The 22,208-nt window shown below is 45.7% G+C and overlaps 1 protein-coding gene across 1 annotated transcript in view; it reads right to left on the bottom strand.

The window, feature by feature from the left end:
• The window catches only part of CDH3 (cadherin 3), a 44,041-nt gene extending 42,072 nt beyond the window's left edge, over positions 1-1,969 (bottom strand). Inside the window, exons 1-2 of the mRNA XM_065899638.1 lie at positions 1,849-1,969; positions 1,521-1,641 (exon numbers count right to left, since the gene is read on the bottom strand). Coding sequence (XP_065755710.1) covers positions 1,521-1,641; positions 1,849-1,908 — 181 coding nt within the window. The 5' untranslated portion in view covers positions 1,909-1,969. The remainder of the gene's footprint in view (positions 1-1,520; positions 1,642-1,848) is intronic.
• Between the last annotated feature and the right edge of the window lie 20,239 nt (positions 1,970-22,208).

The raw sequence follows: 22,208 nt of genomic DNA, 5'->3' as shown, positions 1-22,208 counted from the left end.
GCCACAGCCTGCTCTCCCAGACTGTAGTCGGAAAACTTGACAATGAGGGGGAGGGTGTACAGATTTGGCAGAAGTCTGGTTAGCAATAAAGCTTCCTCAGGGAGCCGGAATTGGATTTGGGGCCCTGCCCAAGTTAACATTTTTACAGGTTGGCTGAGTTGCAGTTTGTTAGCCAGTCAGTAATAAACCCATGTGCAAGAATTTAAAGTTTATGAGGCATGGCCTCTTAATGCTTCTCCTCAGCTCCCCTACAGCCAAGAGTTTAAGGAGCTTGGCCTGGCCTGGGTGTTAATTGTTTTCTCAATAGGCAGAGTTATTTGGGGGAAAAAGAAGAAATAAAGGCTTCTACAGAACTCAAGGCCCCCACTCCTCTTTTGGAGAAACAAAGGAGAGCCATTCTGCGCCCTAGGCAGCTCTCGCGCACATTCAAGCTGTGGGAATTTGTACCTGGGGTGAGGGGTATGCTGATGGGGGCATTAGAAAAATGCTAGGTGGCACAGGTTTTTAAATTGCTTTGAAATGTTTAAACTTTAGATCCCCTACCCAGAAAAATGCATACAAGTTCTTAAACAATTTCACAGGTTAAGGATCCTCTGGAAGCTCACCCAAGGATCCTGGGACACACCTTTGTTTAAGAACTTGGGTTTGATCCGGTGGAGGAACCCGCACTGCCCTGGATGGAGGGAGAGACGCCCCCATCAGCCGTCAGCTGCCTGGATCTCATAACACACTGGTTCTGAGCACCAAAGTAAACCCCACCCCCTCAAGTTTTTAAACCGTAGAAGAAACTGTGAGATCAAAAATGTGCTTTGATCCCCCACCCACTGCCCCTACAGCTCAAGACCTTCTGGCTCCTCGACCCCCACCTCCCTCAAGGGCCCTAACATTTCAGTTCCAATACACTGGGGGTCGGGGGGTGTGCCCAGTGCGTGATGGCCCCAGTCCAGGTGTGCCAAGCCCAGTTTTCAGGCAGGCTGCAGGGGCGCGGGCCCTCCGGGAAGGGCAGGGTTAAGAGTGCATTCCAGCTGCCGAGCAAGAAGGGGGGCGGGGAAGGGAGCGCGAAGAAGAGAAACAGACCTGGTCTGTCAGTCGGAGACACAAAGCACGGTACACAAAGGGGGCCCGAGAGGGGCGAAGGGGGCTGCCCGGGGCACGGCTCATCCCCACACCTGCGCGGGGGTTGCGGGAGGAATGTGGAAGGCGCATTCCTCCGCTGGGGCCAGCAGGGGAGAGCTTCCCACGTCCGGGCTGGGTGAGCGGCTCAGCCGCCCCGCACCCCGAAGGAAGGGGTCCGGGTAGGCCGCCGCAGAGGGGCAAGGAGGGGCTGGACGTCAGAGGGCGCTATGCTCTCCGGCCTTTCTCTCCATACGCCCACCCCCATTCCAGCCCCGGGGATGCTTTCTACGCCTCCCCCGCACCTGAGGAGGCGCCAGGAGCCCCCCGCCGCAGCCCGGACACCCTCAGCGCAGCCCCCGCCTCGAAGTTCCGCCAGGCGGGCCCCCGTGGGGGGTGGGTCTTACCATTCCCCCGCGCCCGGCTCCGCTCCAGCTCCGCGCGTCGCGCCTCCAAGGTCACTTCAGCTTCCCCGAAGCCTGCCCGGCACGGCTCGGAGGCCGCGCGCGGCAGCCAGTAAACCTGTGCCTAAGGGAAGAGGGGGAAAGAGGGAGGCTGGGTCACAGGCGTGCCCGGCCCTTCATACCCATCCCGGGGAGTCCTCACAGGCTTTCCCGGACAACCTTGGCCCCAGGCAGCCCAGTCCGGCTCTCTCCCCGACGCCACCGCCGCGTGCGGACCCCGCCTGCTCTCTGAGGAACGTCCCGGCAGGGGTCAGGCAAGGCAATGGAGTACCTGGAGTAAGAGGAAGAAGCGGAGGAGGAGGGACGCGAGAGGCCCACTAGGGAGCCCCATGGCTGGAGAGAGTGGGGTGAAAAGCTGCCGCGACTGCGGGTTAGTGCTCCGCTAAGCTCAGCGCGTCCCTTTGAGAACCGCGGCTCTCGGGAGCCGGGGTGGGGTGGGGGGGCCAGGTGAGCGCAGGTAGGTGCTGATTGGTCCAGCGCCGCAAGGTCCCGCCTCCTCGCAGGTGGGGCCGGGGCTGGCTCTGTGGAGGCACCCCGAAGTGCCCCCCCGCACTGTCCTCTCCCGCGCCCCTCCTGCGTTTTCTCGGGTTTTCCGGAGTTGCTCCCGGCAGAGACCCAGGCCCTGTCTCGCAGATTCTGGGTTCGAGGGGGAAAAAAAAAAGGCAACCCACTCCCCGCCGCACACGAAGAAAATTGTTTCTGTGCCTTGTGGAAAAGAAAGTGGAGATGCCTCTGAACCCGACTGGAAACAAAGGCGCCCCATTCATGCTCCCCCGAGGCTCTCTGTTACCCAAAGCTTTGATGGGGGCCGGGTGTGTCCGCCCCACACCCGGCTACAGCGGGGGGCGGGCGGGTACCTCCTGCCTCTTTCCCCACCTCCCACATCAGCCTGCCCCCAGGACTCCGAGTGTTTAAAACTGGCAGTGAGGTCCCGAGGGACGGTGTTACAGAATCTGCTACAACTTGCGGAAAACTCATTACTTCCCTGACACAGCCGAACAAAAGGAGGCTGGGAGAGAAGATCCCAGAGATCGAAGCCGTGATGACGCCAAAAGGTGCGAGGTAGAGGGGTGGTTATTAGCCCTATCACCTCCAGCAAGCTTCCCACCCCCCACGTAGGATATAAATAATTAACAACGTCTCAAGTTTTGTAAAATGCAAATAAAGGCATTTTGAAAATCGCGACTGTTTTTATTGGTCTAAAATACCTACTATAATCTAAGTAAAAACTGCTGGCTGCGAGAAGCAGCCTTCCAGTGAGTCTCCCTACGAAGCAGCTCTTCTGTATCCTTACTGGGGGACATGCGACGGAGCTGGGATTCGTTCCTCTACTTCAGACCCGAAGTGCTTTACCCGTGGCGGCACGCAAGTGGGCCCCGGGCCCTGAAACAGTCCTGAAACTCAGTCGCTCCACACTGCACGCCCTCTGCCCACAGAAATGAGTTTTACCAGCCAGTCACAACCTCCTGTTCCCTGAGGCCTCCCCACCTTCCCTAGCTGTCTTGAGAATCTCAGGCTGACTCCTCAACACGTTCCTTCCTCCTACCCATCTTAGATTTAGGGGTTTGAGGAGGAGACTAGAGTCTCTAATTATAGAGTTTTTGGCTCTCAAGGGCTAGCCTGGAAGCCTGCCTGTCCTTCCCACCACCAGGCCTGCGGCTAAGAGGACAGTTTGCCTTGCGATCGTGGGAGTCCTCTCTCTAGCCGACCATGGGCTCTGGGGCCGCACCGCCTGCGTTCAAACCCGGATTCCATCACTTATTAGCGCTGTGACCTCAGGCTAGCGAAATAACCCCTCTGAGCCTCAGTTCCGCATGCATCTAGTGGGGGCTATTATGATATCTGCCCTCTATAAAGTACTAGGATTGAATGAATTAATACATATAGAAGAGGATTAAATTAGCACGTTTAAAACGCTAAACTCAGCACTTGGCACAGAGCAAGCGCCCAAATGTTGCCTGGTATTATTGCTTTAGGATCCAGCTCATTTGTCCTCCGCCTCACGAGCCGTTTCTTTCCTCTATAGCACCCTCACGTTCCCCAAACTAAGAGAATGAGAAACGCTGTAATCCTTCAATTTCACGGCTGATGGTAAAGCGAGCAATTGGCATCTGGTATCAGGGGAGCGCTCCGTTATCCCGCCTGTGGTCCCGGCAGCTGGGGGTTAGGGATGCACGACGCGCAGGAGAAGCCCGAGGCTAACTGAGCTCCAACCCCCTCGCCTCGCCCTCCCGCAGGGGGCGCTTTCCGTGCCCGAGGGGAGGTTAGATACCCGCTTAGAGGCTTTTCGAGGCTGCGCCGGCCCCAGACAGTACCTGGTGGCCCCGCCTATCCTCACCCCGCAGGTTCCTTTGCGCCCGCCGGGAACCAAATGCAGTCATTAGGCGGACAGTTAAACATCAACGTGCGTCGGGATACAGGTCCTAATTAAGTAAACACCTGGCTGGAGGGCAGTAGAACACGCTCATTTCCGCCTCCTTCCAGGGCACTCAGCATTCCGGGTGGGGGCGGGGAGGGGAGAGGAGAAATTGAGAGTCAGCTCTTCTGCCTGCACCTTGGACCACATTGCTGTCTTCTCTGCAGCTCCCTTAGTCGGTCGGCCATTCATTCATTCATTTAAGAGATATTTGCTGATAGCCTGTTGTGTGCCAAGCACTGGAGATACAACAGTGAACGAAGCAAACATCCCTGCATCCTTGGACCGTCCATCACAGAGTGTGAGGGTTCAAGGAAACTAAATAAGTAACTATATAGCATGTTAGATAATGTGTGCAGAAGAACAGAATGGGAAGTGCCAATTCACGGAACAGAAGGTAGGCTGGAAACTGTAAATAACATAATCTAGAAGGTGTTTAGGTCAGGGTCTAGTGGGAGACAGAATCCAGCACGGATGGTTCTAGGGGTGTAGGAGGTCCGGAGATCAGCAGCAAGCAGAGAAGCAGTTACAACTTGGAGGACTGGAGGGCAAAGGGAGGAAACGGTATCATTGGGAGTGGGGGGTTGGAGGGGAGGGGGAGCTGGAGAGCTGAAGCAGAGGACCACCCCTCCCAAATGCAGCTGTGGTCCAGGAGGGACAGGCCACTGCCCAGAGCAGAGCAGGAAGGATGTGGGGGGGAAAATAATTCAACATCTCTCTCCTTTCACCCTTCATCTTCTGGCATTGCCTGCCATGGACCAAACCCACCCAGAAGCCTGAGGGCAAGAAAGCCCAGGTGGTGGTGTTTGTAGGGGTCACCTTCCCAGGCACAGGGCAGAGAGGAGAAAGGCAGAAAATGGAGGAAGGGCTGATGAACAATGGGGAAAGCCCAGAGGCCTCCTTGAGAAATGAATAAAACCTGAAGGAAGTGAGGGAGAAAATTACATTAAGCATATCTGAAGAAGGAGTATTCCAAGCAGAGAAAATAAGGCAAAGGCCCTGAGACAGTAGATTACTTGGGACAGGAGGAAAAAAAAAAAAAAAAGGCAATGTGGCTGGAGTGGAGTGAGCAAGTAAGAAATGAGTCAGATTTGGGAGGGTGAGGAACAAATCTTGTACAGCCTCATAGGCTATTGTAAAAACTTTGCCTTTTACCCTGAGCAGGAGGGGAGGAAGGCACTGGAGGCTGTGAGTAGAGGAATGGTGTTGAGAAGACTACAGGAGATGAGGGCAGAAACAGTGAGGTCAGTTGGGATCCCACTGCAATAAGCCAGGCAAAAACTGAAATGGCTTGGTTCAGGGTGGTCATTGTGGAAGGGGTAAGAAACGATCAGACTAAAACAAACAAAATAAAAAGTGTTGGTGAGGATGTGCAGACGTTGAAACACTTGTGCACTGTCAGTGGGAATGTCAACTGGTGCAGCCACTATGGAAAACAGTAAAACAGCTACTGAAACAAAAATAGAATTGCCATATGACCCAGCAATTCCATTTCTAGGTATATACCCAAAAGAATTGAGTGTAGGGACTCTAACAGATATTTGTATAATACATCTATGTTCATAGCAGCATTATTCACAACAGTCAAGAGGTGGAAGCAACCCAAGTGTCCACTGACAAATGAATGGATAAACAAAACGCTTAATAGGTACAGAGTTTCAGTTTTGCAAGATGGAAAGAGTTCTGTGGATGGGTGATGGTGATGGTTGCACAAAAATGTGAATGTACTTTATGGCACTGAACTGTATGTTATGTGGACTTTACCACAATTTTTAAAAGTTACTTTAAAAAAGTGATCAGACTCTGGGTATATTTTGAAGGTATTGCCAACGAGATTGGCTAAAGGATTGGATGGGGGTGTGAGACAGAGCAGATCAAGGATGACTCCAGGGTTTGGGGCCTGAGTAACCAGCAGGATGGCAATACCATTTCCTGACATGGGTAAGGCACATGTAGTGGACACTGTCAGGGCACTGCTCAGATCCCCCGGGATCCCTTTGTTGGTTTCTGAACTCCCCTTGTTTGGCTTCTGTGTGCTGATTCTCCCAGCAGCCTGTACATGTGAAGGGCCAGAGGCTTGCCCATCAGCTACTGGGGTCCCTTTGCCCTTGCAAGGAAGTGCCCAGGAGTTCACTTTCCCAGCCCTTAGCCAATGACCAAGTGGTGCTGGAATGTGGAAGCTGAGCGCCGGCCCGCCTCCCCCCAAACTCCCAGGGGTAACTTACATCCAGCATCCCCTGCTGGATCAGGCTGAAGCTACCCTCCAGGGACTTGGTCTGAAATCACACCCTTGCTTGGCTTCTTGCCTTCTTTATCTTGCTTCTCCACTCCTTCACCAGTTCCTCCTGGGAGCCCTTCCAAATTTAATAAGTCACTCAGGTACATGAATCCTTGTCTCAGGGTTAGCTTCTTGGAATCTCATTGCAGGTAGAGCAAGTTTGGGATTAGGGGAAAATCGGGACTTCAAGCTGGGACGTGTTCAGAGATGCCCAGTAGTGGCATGTTGAGGAGGCTGTGGTTGGAGACACGGGTCCAGGGGAGGCGTCCTGCCTGGTATATACCTTTGTCATAATGGAAAAGCATCTATTTGTGGAGAAAGACGTGCCCAGGGAGAACCCTGAACCTCTGGGGGCCTTCCCATCTCCGCCAGAGCATGGCCTTTTTCAACACAGATGTTCATCCCGTCCCTGATGCCTTCCACCCAGACAGGGCTGGGACTCTTTCACTCATTTTGCTTTTTCAGAAAGAAGTGCACCTTCCCTGTGCTTCTTGTCTGCAGTTCACATTTAAACACGTGCTACTTACTGTCTTGTGGGATCTCTGGCATTGTTACTTTCATCTGAGTGTCCTTCCGCCTCACTCTCCAGTACCTCTTTCCCCCTCCTTGAAAGCTCCTGGGGTCAGGGATCAGGATGAACAGAGTATCACCTCTGCAGATTTCCCCACAGCACCCTGCCAACCAAAGGCCTGTGGCATTTAAGTTAGGGTTGGCAGACCTATGTCTGAATCTTGCCTCTAAAAACGACTGCCTGGGTGATCTGGGGTGAGCTCTTTCATCTCTCAAAGTCCTCTGGAATGAGTAATCCCTATTTGGTGAGTGACGGTGAGAATTATCCCAAACTGAACTGACCTTCCTCTGCAATTGTGCTCCTCCCACAGTCTTTCCATCTCAGCCAAAGGCAACTGCATCCTTCCAGCGGCTCAGCCTGTGCCGTCTTTCACTCTGACTCATCTGCTACCACTTGCTCTCTCTGCTTTCTCAGCACTGGCCTCCCTGTGGTTCTCCGAACACACCAAGTGTGGGCCTTTGCACAGTGCTTCCCTCTGCCTGGATCGCCCTTGCCCAGATGTCCACCCGCCTTTCTCCCTCACTCCTTCAGGTCTCTGCTCAAATGTGGCCCCTCTGAGAGGCCTTCCCTGACCTCCCTACATAGAGAGCCCTCTCTCATCACCCTCTTTCCCCTGCTTTATTTTTTTTCATAGCACTCATAGCACTTAATAGCACTAATCTATTAGTATACATATATATTTTTTTGGGGGTGGGGGAAGGCAACATACAGTAATGATTAAGAGCAAGGACTCTGGAGTCACACTGTCTGGCTTTGAATCATTAATGCAGCTCTTCCAAGCTGTGAGACCTTGGCCAAGTGACTTTCAACGCCCTTGTGCCTCAGTATCCTCGTCTGTAAAATGGGATAAGCATAACAATACCTTCCTCATAGGTTATGGGTTAATATCTGTAAAGCACTTTGGAACACAGTGAACCTAAGTATTCATTAAATTGTATTTATTGTCGCGCTCCCCTCACTGAGTGTATCCTACCTGAGAGGCAGGGATTTTTGTCTGCTTTGTTCATTGCTGTACCCCCAGTACACGGAACAGCCTGGCATAAAATAGATACTGAAATATGTATTGACTGAGTGAAATCAAGAAGATAATAACTGTTAAGGATCTGGCAGGGTGCTAGAAGCAGAGTAGACACAAAATCAATGTGGGTTCCCTGACCCACCTCACAGAGCTGATGTGAAATCCAATGAGCTAATAGGCAGCAAAGTGTTTTGCCAAGTGTCATACAAATAATACAAGTCATAATAAAATGAACTACTAGCACACTCTGGATTCAGACTCTAAGTATTTTCATGCATGATCTCCCTCTCATCCTCTCAACTCTACACGCTAGTTCCCTTTTCACAGACAAGGAAACTGAAGTTAAATCCCTTGCCCAAGGCCACACTGCTAGGACAGAGGCAAAGCCACAGTGCAACCCAGTTCTGTCTCACTCCGAAACTCATTGCCTGAATCAGTTTCCAACCTACTATTCATCAATGTTTGCTGGAAGAATGAACTTGGGGAGCAGGTCTTTGGTATATTAGGAAGAATTCCACAATATCTGATCTTTTAAGAACCTCTTAAAATAAACATATTTGCCTCTGGTCCAAGGTTAAATTCTGGGTCCTCCAAGAAATATTTACAAAGAGCTTTTCTGCCCATTTTTGGTAGCAAAATTCCCAGAGCTCCACTCCCACATAGCACACTTACAGGGTTATGTCCCAAAGACAAGTGGGTGTTTTCCAATCTTTTCCAGGAAGTATCCTTAAAACTGGGTGCGGCCCTATTTCCTGCTCCTCCCCTCCCCTGCCCAGTGCCCCTACAAATGCTTCCACAGTCTTACTTCTTTATGTCTGTTCCTGAACTTTCTGGGACCCTCCTTTCTGCCCAGTGATGTCTCTGGCCAGCTTTCCCATCTATCACTTTTGAATCCTTGAAGGTGCTGAGGCAGCTGATCCCCAGAGAGAAACCTGATCCACATACCTTCCCTTTCCTTGAACCTCGGGCAGGGCTCCACTGCACCGCTGAATTTTTGCCAAGGCCTAAGCTGTCAGTTTCCAGAGATAAGAGGCTAAGCATTTATGTATGTGTATACACTGAAGGCACAGAATCGATTAATCAATAAGCACTCACAAAGCCCTGAATCCCTGTGGTTGGCTAAGGTCTACAGACTTTGAGAACTGTAGGGCTCAAAAAGACCTTAAAGAAAATAATAACAACAAAATAATAATAATCTGTCCTCAGAGACATTCTTCATACTTCCCCTGAAAGGCACGGGGGATCTCTGCAGATGAAGTTTCCCAGGCTCACTTGAGAGATGACTTCCTGCTGGGTTCAGCCAATGGGGAGGCACTAGTGGGAGACTGGAGGGTGGGACAAAGGGAAAAGCCGGGGTATGCCTCCTCCTTCAGCTGTTTGATAATGGCTGTGTTTAATCTACAGCTACAGCCCCTGCTGTCTGTCCAGGTTCTGCCAGACCCTGGGCTCTGGAAACACCACCATTTCCCTCTCTTTCTCCTGCTAAGGGGTGGATGACTTCTTGCTGCCTAATCTCTAGGTTGTATCACTGTCCCCTGTTTGGCTTCTTAGCCTCTCCATCACCTCTGCATTAAGTTCCCTCTGCTTTAAATACTCCCAGTGGTTTGTCTTCCTGACTGGACCTTGACTGACAGAACAGTTAAAACTTACCCAGTGCTTACTATGGGACAGACACTGTTCTAAGCGCATTATGTAAATTAGCTTATTTAATTCTACCATCTGAGGAATGATTATATTTTACAGATGAGAAAACTGAAGCACAGAGAGTCTGATCTACCCTAGTGAGATACCAAATCTGGATACGTATCAAAAATTAACTGCCAGGAAGCTAATTAAAAATAGAGGAGGTGGGCTTCCCTGGTGGCACAGTGGTTGGGAGTCCGCCTGCTGATGCAGGGGACACGGGTTCGTGCCCCGGTCCGGGAGGATCCCACGTGCCGCGGAGCGGCTGGGCCCGTGGGCCATGGCCGCTAAGCCTGCGCGTCCGGAGCCTGTGCTCCGCAACAGGAGAGGCCACAGCGGTGAGAGGCCTGCGTACCGCAAAATAAATAAATAAATAAATAAAATAAAATAGAGGAGGTGATGGACGCCATCCTGGCCCTACTGAGTCGGACTCACCAGTCCATGAGGCCCAGGAATCTAGAGATTTAATAAGCTCCCTAGGTGATTCTGATTCAGCTAACCCAGCACCCCTCCATGAATTGGTAGTCATGAAACCCTGACCTCATTTTGGCGATGAGGACAGTAAGATCCAGATCAGTTGTACAGCAAGCTCTGTGGCAGACAAAAACACCGCCAAGGACAGTGCTTTCTGGTACTTCCACTGCCTTCTTCTTCAAGGTCACATGGCTGGTTCTGATGTTTGGACTTGCCCTCCCCAGGAGCCATCTGAAGGTACTTCTTATTAGAAATGTTTTGGAAAATTCAGTATATAAACAGATGTGTAGGGCTTCCCTGCTGGCGCAGTGGTTAAGAATCCACCTGCCAATTCAAGGGACACAGGTTCGAGCCCTGGTGCAGGAAGATCCCACATGCCGCGGAGCAACTAAGCCTGTGTGCCACAACTACTGAGCCTGTGCTCTAGAGCCCACAAGCCACAACTACTGAGCCCGTGTACACAACTACTAAAGCCCACGCGCCTAGAGTCCATGCTCCCCAACAAGAGAAGCCACCACAATGAGAAACCTGTGCACCCATAGAAGAGTAGCCCCTCCTCGCTGCAACTAGAGAAAGCCCTCGTGCAGCAACGAAGACCCAACGCAGCCAAAAATAAATAAATAAATAAGAGGGTTAACATTCATTATAAAATGAAACAAACAAAAAAAACCCACAGATGTGTATGCAGAATTGCTGAGTGGTGATCAGTATTTGGGAAAAGGAAAAGGGAGGCAATTTAATCCACCTAATCTCTTATTTTCAGTCCTTTCTGAATAACTTCGGAGAGATAGTTAACCCTCCCCTCATTCTACCTTCCCCATTCTGATCAAGACTGTGGTCAGGCCAACAATCTATATTTTTCAACAGGGGCCCAAGGTGATCTGCCAATTTGGAAAATACAATCAAAATCCAAAATGTTCAGAATCTGAATGGACTTCTGTCGTTGCCCTTCCCCCCATGCCACTGCTGTATTCCCAGCACCAACAAACAGTGCCTGGTACACAGTAGGTGCTTAATAAATATTTACTGAGTGAAATAACAGTAATAATTATTCTTGCATTGTGAAAATATTTTCTGTACAGTTATTCACTGATCCTCACGATGGACAGAATAGATATCAGAGTCCTCATTTCACAGAAAATGAAACTGAGTTCAGAGAGATTAGGTGATTTACCAGGTCACACAGCTAATGAGAAGTGTCAGAAGCTCTCTCCGTGAAATTCTTCCCTCCCAGATGATGGTGGTAAGAAGGAACACAGGTGGAAGAATGCAAATATGAATGCATATGAATTACCAAAATAGAGGTCAAATTAACTCGATAAGGATAAGAAATTCTAGCATTTATCACTGGAGGAAGAGATTAGAGATTCAAAGATTCCAGGAGATACAAAAGTCCCTCTACCTCTGGAGTCTTAACTTTACCGTCATTAAATTCAAGCAATCCTTGCTTGCCTGCTATATTGGTAATAGTAATCCCCCTCTCATCCCTTATGGTTAAATGCTAAGTGCTTTGTACATCTTATTCCATTTAACCCTATTATCTCTCTCCTGAACTACTGCAGGAGCTTTACTTCATCACCCTCCAATCTGTTTTCCCCACTTCTGTCAGACTGATCATTTACAACTGCCAAGTCTGATCACTTTGGATCTCTGATTAAAATCCCTAAATGCCTCCCCAAGATGCTCTCTCGAGGTCCTGCTTGGTCTAGGCCCCACCTACCTCTCCACTCATTACATTCAAGAAATATTTACTGAGGGCCTACTATGTGTCAGATGCTATTCTGAGCACTGAGAATGCAATGGTGAATCAAATAGACAAGATCCTTGATATCATGGACTTTGTAATAAAAATGTAGAGAAGTAAACAAGATAATTACAGACTATTGAAAGTGCTAAGAAGAAAAAAAATAAAGCAATAAGATAGTTACCGGGGAAGCCCATTTTAAAAAAAATATTAATTTATTTTTGGCTGCGTTGGGTCTTCGTTATTGCGCGCGGGCTTTCTCTAGTTGTGGTGAGCGGGGGCTACTCTTCGTTGCGGTGTGCGGGCTTCTCATTGCAGTGGCTTCTCTTGTGGAGCATGGGCCCTAGGTGCGCGGGCTTCAGTAGTTGTGGCATGTGAGCTCTAGAGCGCAGGCTCCATAGTTGTGGCACTCGGGCTTAGTTGCTCCACGGCATGTGGGATCTTCCTGGACAAGGGCTCTAACCCGTGTTCCCTGCATTGGCAGGCGGATTCTTTTTTTTTTTTTTAACATCTTTATTGGAGTATAATTGCTTTACAATGGTGTGTTAGTTTCTGCCTTATAACAAAGTGAATCAGCTATACATATACATATATCCCCATATCTCCTCCCTCTTGCGTCTCCCTCCCACCCTCCCTATCCCATCCCTGTAGGTGGTCACAAAGCACGGAGCTGATCTCCCTGTGCTATGAGGCTGCTTCCCACTAGCTATCTATTTTACATTTGGTAGTGTATATATGTCCATGCCACTCTCTCACTTTGTTCCAGCTTACCCTTCCTCCTCCCCGTGTCGTCAAGTCCATTCTCTATGTCTGTGTCTTTATTCCTGTCCTGCCCCTAGGTTCTTCAGAACCTTGTTTTTTTGTTTTTTGTTTTTTTTAAGATTCCATATATATGTGTTAGCATACGGTATTTGTTTTTCTCTTTCTGACTTACTTCACTCTGTAGGACAGACTCTAGGTCCATCCACCTCACTACAAATAACTCAATTTCATTTCTTTTTATGGCTGAGTAATATTCCAGTGTATATATGTGCCACATCTTCTTTATCCATTCATCTGTCAATGGACACTTAGGTTGCTTCCATGTCCTGGGTATTGTAAATAGAGCTGCAATGAACATTTTGGTACATGACTCTTTTTGAATTATGGTTTTCTCAGGGTATAGGCCCAGTAGTGGGATTGCTGGGTCGTATGGTAGTTCTATTTTTCGTTTTTTAAGGAACCTCCATATTGTTCTCCATAGTAGCTGTATCAATTTACATTCCCACCAACAGTGCAAGAGGGTTCCCTTTTCTCTACACCCTCTCCAGCATTTATTGTTTGTAGATTTTTTGATGATGGCCATTCTGACCGATGTGAGGTGATACCTCATTGTAGTTTTGATTTTCATTTCTCTAATGATTAGTGATGTTGAGCATCCTTTCATGTGCTTGTTGGCAATCTGTATATCTTCTTTAGAGAAATGTCTATTTAGGTCTTCTGCTCATTTTTGGATTGGGTTGTTTGTTTTTTTGATATTGAGTTGCTTAAGCTGCTTATAAATTTTGGAGATTAATCCTTTGTCAGTTGCTTCATTTGCAAATATTTTCTCCCATTCTGAGGGTTGTCTTTTCGTCTTGTTTATGGTCTCTTTGCTGTGCAAAAGCTTCTAAGTTTCATTAGGTCCCATTCATTTATTTTTGCTTTTATTTCCATTTCTCTAGGAGATGGGTCAAAAAGGATCTTGCTGTGATTTATGTCATAGAGGGTTCTGCCTATGTTTTCCTCTTAAGAGTTTTATAGTGTCTGGCCTTACATTTAGGTCTTTAATCCATTTTGAGTTTATTTTTGTGTATGGTGTTAGGGAGTGTTCTAATTTCATTCTTTTACATGTACCTGTACAGTTTTCCCAGCACCACTTATTGAAGAGGCTGTCTTTTCTCCATTGTATATTCTTGCCTCCTTTATCAAAGATAAAGTGACCAAATGTGCATGGGTTTATCTCTGGGCATTCTATCCTGTTCCATTGATCTATATTTCTGTTTTTGTGCCAGTACCATACTGTCTTGATTACTGTAGCTTGGTAGTATAGTCTGAAGTCAGGGAGCCTGATTCCTCCAGCTCCGTTTTTCTTTCTCAAGATTGTCTTGGCTATTCGAGGTCTTTTGTGTTTCCATACAAATTGTGAAATTTTTTACTCTAGTTCTGTGAAAACTAGCAGGCAGATTCTTAACCACTGCACCACCAGGGAAGCCCCGGAAACCCACTTTTGATAGACTGGTTAGGGCAGATGCTCTGAGGAGGCAACAGTGAAGCTAAGACCAAGGTTGAGAAGGAGCCAGTCATGGAAAAGCTAGGAGAAAGTATTCCAGGCAGAGGCAACAGCATGTGCAAAGGTCCTGAGGTAGGCAACTTCTAGAAACCAGGGACAGAGGAGAAGTCAGTGTGGCTGAAGCAGAGGGAGTCTTCAGAGAAAGGGAGATGAGGTGAGAGTAAAGAAACAGGTGAGAGATACATATCATATAGGATTCTATAGCCACAGAAAGTGGTCTTTTATTCCAGGATAAAAAGGAAGCTATTGAAGAATTTTAAGCAGAGGAGGAATATGGCCTGATTTATATTTTATAACATTCCTTCTGGCTGCTGTATGAAAATGAATTGGGGGCAGGAGGAATGAAAGTAAGGGAAAAGAGAGGAGGCTGGTGCTATGTCCAGATGAGACACAATGGACCTGGCTAGGACTATTGCAGAGGAAATACAGAAAAGTGGTCAGATTCTCGATAGAGCTTTGGGGTGAAATTGACAAGACGTACTGAGAGACTAATTTTGAGATTGAAGAAAGGAGGAATCAAGGCCTTCTCTTAGGTTTGGGGCTTGGATAGACAGTGGTGCCATTTAGGGAGGTAGAATCAGGTGCAGGAGGAATCAAGAGTTCCACCTGGACTGTGAAGCTGGAGGAGCTGTGAGCTTGCTGGGTGCAGATGTCCAGTTGGCCATGGGCTATTTATATCTGGTGCTAAGAGGTTAGGTTGGGTTGGAGATACTAATGTGGGTATCTCCAAACATGATCCTTAAAGTTACAGGATTAGCCCCGAGGCACTCTGACATTTGAAGTCTGGGTGGAGCAGTAGGGACTAAGACCTGTCAAAGGAAAACCAGAAGATTGAAATCAACAGAAGAAAGGGTTTCAGAAAAGAAGTGGTCAGCTGGATCAAATGCTGCTGGCAGGCCATGAAGGATGTGGTCAGAGATATGTCCATTGAATTTGGCTGTTTGAGGTCATTGGGAGAACAGTTTCGCTGGAGAATCAACCCAGAAACCAGACTGGATTAGACAGAAGAGTAAGAGGTGAGGAAGTGTGTATAGTATTGACAATTCTTTTCAGGATTTCTTTCAACAGGAATAAGGAAATGGGGTGTAGCTGCAGGTGTGTGTGGAGTCAAGTGAGGGTTGATATTTGTTTTTATTTATTTATTTATTTTAATATACATTTATTGAAGTGATATATATCATATAAAACACATACTCAATATAACTTATACATATAAGTTCTTCTTATATGTATACATATAATATGTATTTATAATAGAGCATATTTGTGCTGCTAGATATGTGTAGTGTGTGTATGTATATGTGTATGTATATATATATGGCAAATGGAATTTACTAGAGCCATTTTCTCCAAACTTGAGTCACTGAAGAATCATCTTTGTTTTTGCCCAGTCCTTATACCATGAGTATTCTATACTTAAAATTTTTCATAAAATCAACTCACTTTTAATTTAAACAAATTTACTTTAAAAATTTACTTTAAAAAGCAATATTACTACAGTACATCAAATGGGAAACCAATACCACTTGCCACGACTAGAAGGTATCTGATTTAAAAATCAGTACAATGAAAATAAGACACAACATCATTAAATTCTAGCTGGTTATTACTGCCTGCTGGGGGCTGAGCCTGGGACCAGCTCTGTTTAAAAAGGGAAATCATGAAGTGTTAGATATCAAAGACATATCAACATCAAAGGGAGACTTTATCCTCGAAGGACTAAAAGAGAATTGAAAGGAAAATAATTGTTTCTCTATGTGATTTAAAAACACCTACTACCAGACATAAACTCTGGGGAACATGTCTTAGAACATTTCTTTTTTTTTTTTTAATTTAAGATATAACTTGTACTTAGTTGAGTGCACAAATCTTAAATGTAGATCTTGATGAATTTTTACATATGTATATACCAGTGTAATCACCCCCCAGCTCAAGATATAGAATTTTCCAGCAAGGCCAGTGCCAGGCTTTAAACATAACAGATCAAGGCTGCGTCCTCATGGAATTTATAGTTAGCTCCTCTTGATACATATACCAAATGCCTAGTATGGTGCTAGGACATGGTAGGTGGTCTCTTTCTTTTTTTTTTGGTTTATCTCTATATATTTTTTCTATTAGTTTTCTGTAAAGAGTATGTCTTATTTGTGAGTTAAAAACCAGTCTTGAGGGGCAGGAGTCAAGATGGCTGTGTGGGAAGATGTGGAGTTAGCGTATCCCCACAAGTAGGGTGCCTGCCGGCTGCTGGTGGGGATATATAACCCCCAAAGAGACGGGAGGAACCCCACAGTGAACCGGTAGGATGTGGGGGGAGTAAGGGGGAAGGAGAAGTTGAGGCCAGACAAGATTGGTGCCCCTGAGGCTGAGGAGATCAGGAGAGGCAGTGGGGAGAGGAGTGTAGGGTGACTGCCCCGCCCACTCAGACACGGGGAGCCTGCTGGGCTCCCAGGTGAGGTCCCCCGCCCTCTGAGACCAGGGGTGGGGGACACGCCTGGGCCCCTTCTGTTCCTTGAGCCTAAGCCCCACCCCCCCCCACAGCCCCCAGGGTTTTCCTGCCCTGTGGGTCCCGAGCATTGGCCCCACCCACCGCCCAAACCTCACCCTTGCTTAGGCTCTGCTCTCCACAGCCAAGGCCTTTCCCACCCCACCTCTTTTTTTTTTTTCTTTCCTTTTCCCTCCTCCTCTTTTTTACTATTGTGGTACTGATGTACCTTCTGGTTGTTGATTCATCTATACTGTTATTTTTACAGTCTTTCTAACATATCTGTTAGTTTCCTAGTCTAATTTTATTTTTTACTTTGTTATTGTTCTCTCTCTCTTTTTTTTTTTTTTGCCACCCCACGTGGCTTTCAGGATCTTGATTTGCCAGCACGGGGTCGGGTGGAAGCTCCTGCGGTGGGAGCTCCAAGTCCGAACCACTGGACTAACAGAGAACCTCAGACCCCAGGGAATATTCATCAGTGTGAGGTCTCACAGAGTTCCTCATCTCAGCACCAAGACCCAGTTCTACCCAATAGCCTACAAACTCCAGTGTTGGAAACCTCAGGCTAAACAACCAGTAGAACAGGAACACAATCCCACTCATTAAAATAAATAAATAAATAAAGAGACAGCAAAAAAATATGTCACAGATGAAGGAGCAAGGTAAAAATCTACAAGACCAAATAAATGAAGAGGAAATAGGCAATCTACCGGAAAAAGAATTCAGAGTAACGATAGTAAAGATGATCCAGAATCTCGGAAACAGACTGGATTTATTCCATTTAAATAGAATGGAAGCACAGATTGAGAAAATACAAGAAATATTTAACAAAGATCTAGAAGAACTAAAGTACAAACAAACAGAGATGAACAACACAATAACTGAAATGAAAAATACACTAGAAGGAATTAATAACAGAGGCAGAAGAACAGATAAGTGAGCTGGAAGACAAAACGGTGAAAATAACTACCAAGGAGCAGAATAAAGAAAAAAGAATGAAAAGAATTGAAGACAATCTCAGAGACCTCTGGGACAACACTAAACACACCAACATTCAAATGATAGGGGTTCAAGAAGAAGAAGAGAAAAAGAAAGGGTCTGAGAAAATATTTAAAGAGATTATAGTTGAAAACGTCCCTAACATGGGAAAGGAAATAGTCACCAAAGTCCAGGAAGCACAGAGAGTCCCATACAGGATAAACCCTAGGAAAAACACACCAAGACACATATTAATCAAACTAACAAAAATTAAATGCAAAGAAAAAATATTAAAAGCAGCAAGGGAAAAACAAAAAATAACATACAAAGGCATCCTCATAAGGTTATCAGCTGATTTTTCAGTGGAAACTCTGCAGGCCAGAAGGGAGTGGCAGGATATTCTTAAAGTGACGAAAGAGAAAAACCTACAACCAAGATTACTCTATCCAGCAAGGATCTCATTCAGATTCGATGGAGAAGCCAAAAGCTTTTCAGACAAACAAAGGCTAAGAGAATTCAGCACCACCAAACTAGCTTTACAACAAATGCTAAAGAAACTTCTCTAAGTAGGAAACACAAGAGAAGAAAAAGACCCACAAAAACAAACCCCCCAAAATTAAGAAAATGGTAATAGGAACATACATATCAATAATAACCTTGAACATAAAGGGATTAAATGTCCCAACCAAAAGACACAGACTGGCTGAATGGATACAAAAACAAGACCCATATATATGCTGTCTCCAAGAGACCCACTTCAGACCTAGGGACACATACAGACTGAAAGTGAAGGGATGGAAAAAGATATTCCATGCAAATGGAAATCAAAAGAAAGCTGGAGTAGCAATACTTGTGTCAGATAAAATAGACTTTAAAATAAAGACTGTTACAAGAGATAAGGAGGGACACTACATAATGATCAAAGGATCAATCCAAGAAGAAGATGTAACAATTATAAATGTTTATACACCCAACATAGGAGCACCTCAATACATAAGGCAAATGCTAACAGCCAAGAAATCGACAGTAACACAATAATAGTAAGGGACTTTAACACCCCATTTACACCAATGGACAGATCATCCAAATAGAAAATAAATAAGGAAACACAAGCTTTAAATGAAACAATAGACCAGATACATCTAATTGATATTTATAGAACATTCCACCCAAAAGTGGCAGAATACACTTTCTTCTCAAGTGCACACGGAACATTCTCCAGGATCTATCACATTTGAGGTCACAAATCAAGCCTCAGAAAATTTAAGAAAATTGAAATTGTATCAAGCATCTTTTCTGACGAAAACACTATGAGATTGTAAATCAATTACAGGAAAAAAACTGTAAGAAACACAAATACATGGAGGCTGAACAGTGCGCTACTACATAACCAAGAGATCACTGAAGAAGTCAAAGAAGAAATTTTAAAAATACACAGAAACAAATGACAATGGAAACATGATGACCCAAAACCTATGGAATGCAGCAAAAGCAGTTCTAAGAGTTATAGCAATTCAGTCTCACCTCAAGAAACAAGAAAGGGGCTTCCCTGGTGGTGCAGTGGTTAAGAATCCTACTGCCAATGCAGCGGACACAGGTACAATCCCTGGTCCAGGAAGAACCCACATGCTGCGGAGCCACTAAGCCCATGTGCCACAACTACTGAACCTGTGCTCTAGAGCCCACGAGCCACAACTACTGAAGTCCATGCACCTAGAGCCCATGCTCCGCAACAAGAGAAGCCACCACAATGAGAAGACAGCACACTGTGACAAAGAGTAGCCCCTGCTAGCTGCAACTAGAGAAAGTCGGCATGCAGCAATGAAGACCCAACACAGCCAAAAAAAATAAAATAAAGTAAGTTAAAAAAAAAAAGGGAAACAAGAAAAATCTCAAATAAACAATCTAACCCTACACTTAAAACAACTAGAGGGGGCTTCCCTGGTGGCACAGTGGTCGAGAGTCCACCTGCCGATGCAGGGGACACGGGTTCGTGCCCCGGTCCGGGAAGATCCCACATGCCGTGGAGCGGCTGGGCCCGTGAGCCATGGCCGCTGGGCCTGCGCGTCCGGAGCCTGTGCTCCACAACGGGAGAGGCCACAGCAGTGATAGGCCCGCGTACTGCAAAAAAAAAAAAAACAACTACAGAAAGAAGAACAAAGAAAACCCAAAGTCAGTAGAAGGAAAGAAATCATAAAGATCAGAGCAGAAATAAATGAAATAGAAACAAAGAAAACAATAGCAAACATCAATAAAACTAAAAGCTGGTTCTTTGAGAAGATAAACAAAATTGATAAACACTTAGCCAGACTCATCAAGAAAAAAAGGGAGGGCTTCCCTGGTGGTGCAGTGGTTGAGAGTCCGCCTGCCGATGCAGGGGACACGGGTTCGTGCCCCGGTCCAGGAAGATCCCACATACCTCGGAGCAGCTGGGCCCGTGAGCCATGGCTGCTGAGCCTGCACATCTGGAGCCTGTGCTCCGCAACAGGAGAGGCCACAACAGTGAGAGGCCCGCGTACCGCGAAAAAAAAAAAAAGACAAAAGGGAGAGGACACAAATCAATAAAATTAGAAATGAAAAAGGAGAAATCACAACTGACACTGCAGAAATACAAAGGATTATAAGAGACTACTACAAACAACTATATGCCAATAAAATGGACAACCACGAAGAAATGGACAAATTCTTGGATAGGTACAATTTTCCAAGACTGAACCAGGAAGAATTAGAAAATATGAACAGACCTATCACAAGTAATGAAATTGAAACTGTGATGAAAACTCTTCCAACAAACAAAAATCCAGGACCAGATGGCTTCACAGGCGAATTCTACCAAACATTTAGAGAAGAGCTAACACCGATCCTTCTCAAACTCTTCCAAAAAATTGCAGAGGGAGAAATACTCCCAAATTCATTCTACAAAGCAACCATCACCCTGATACCAAAACCAGAAAAAGATATCACAAAAAAAGAAAATTATAGACCAATATCACTGATGAACATGGATGCAAAAATCCTGAACAAAATACAAGCAAACAGAATCCAACAGCACATTAAAAGGATCATACACCATGATCAAATGGGATTTATCCCATGGATGCAAGGATTCTTCAATATATGCAAATCAATCAATGTGATACGCCACATTAACAAATTAAGGAATAAAAACCATATGATCATCTCAATAGATGCAGAAAAAGCTTTTGACAAAATTCAACACCCATTTATGATAAAAACTCTGCAGAAAATGGGCATAGAGGGAAACTACCTCAACATAATAAAGGCCATATATGACAAACCCACAGCAAGCGGGTGGGTTTGTCATTGGTGAAAAACTGAAAGCATTTCCACTAGGATCAGGAACAAGACAAGGATGTCCACTCTCACCACTCTTATTCAACATAGTTTTAGAAGTCCTAGCCACAGCAATCAGGGAAGAAAAAGAAATAGGAAAAGAAGAAGCAAAACTGTCACTATTTGCAGATGACATGATACTATACATAGAAAATCCTAAAGATGCCACCAGAAAACTGCTAGAACTAATCAATGAATTTGGTAAGGTTGCAGGATACAAAATTAATGCACAGAAATCTCTGGCATTCCTATACACCAACAACGAAAAATCAGAAAGAGAAATTAAGGAAACACTCCCATTTACCACTGCAACAAAAAGAATAAAATACCTAGGAATAAACCTGCCTAAGGAGGCTAAAGACATGTACTCTGAAAACTATAAAACACTGATGAAAGAAATCAAAGATGACATAAACAGATGGAGAAATATACTATGTTCTTGGATTGGAAGAATCAATATTGTGAAAATGACTATACTACCCAAAGCAATCTACAGATTCAATGCAAACCCTACCAAACTAGCAATGGCATTCTTCACAGAATTAGAACAAAAAATCTTACAATTCGTATAGAAACACAAAAGACCCCGAATAGTAAAAGCAATCTTGAGAAAGAAAAACAGAGTTGGAGGAATCAGGCTCCCTGACTTCAAACTATACTACAAAGCTACAGTAATCAAGACAGTATGGTACTGGCACAAAGACAGAAATATAGATCAATGGAACAGGATAGAATGCCCAAAGATAAAGCCATGCACATAAGGGCACCTAATTTATGACAAAGGAGGCAAGAACATACAATGGAGAAAAGACAGCCTCTTCAATAAATGGTGCTGGGAAAACTGGACAGCTATATGTAAAAGAATGAAATTAGAACACTACCTAACACCATACACAAAAATAAACTCCAAATGGATTAAAGACTTAAATGTAAGACCAGACACTATGAAACTTTCAGAGGAAAACATAGGAAAAACACTCTTTGACATAAGCCACAGCAAGATCTTTTTTGACCCACCTCCTAGAGTAACATAAATAAAAACAAAAATAAACAAATGGGACTTAATTAAACTTAAAAGCTTTTGCACAGCAAAGAAAACCATAAACAAGACAAAAAGACAACCCTCAGAATGGGAGAAAATATTTGCAAATGAAATGACAAAGGATTAATCGCCAAAATATACAAACAGCTCATGGAGCTCAATATCCAAAAAACAAACAATCCAGTTAAAAAATGGGCGGGGGCTTCCCTGGTGGCGCAGTGGTTGGGAGTCCACCTGCCGATGCAGGGGACGCGGGTTCGTGCTCCGGTCCAGGAAGATCCCA

This window comes from Phocoena phocoena, chromosome 20, assembly GCF_963924675.1.
Source record: "Phocoena phocoena chromosome 20, mPhoPho1.1, whole genome shotgun sequence".
In the NCBI taxonomy this organism is placed as follows: Eukaryota; Metazoa; Chordata; class Mammalia; order Artiodactyla; family Phocoenidae; genus Phocoena; species Phocoena phocoena.
The sequence above is the reverse complement of the archived record's forward strand: the minus strand, read 5'-3'. Positions and strand labels throughout refer to the sequence as shown.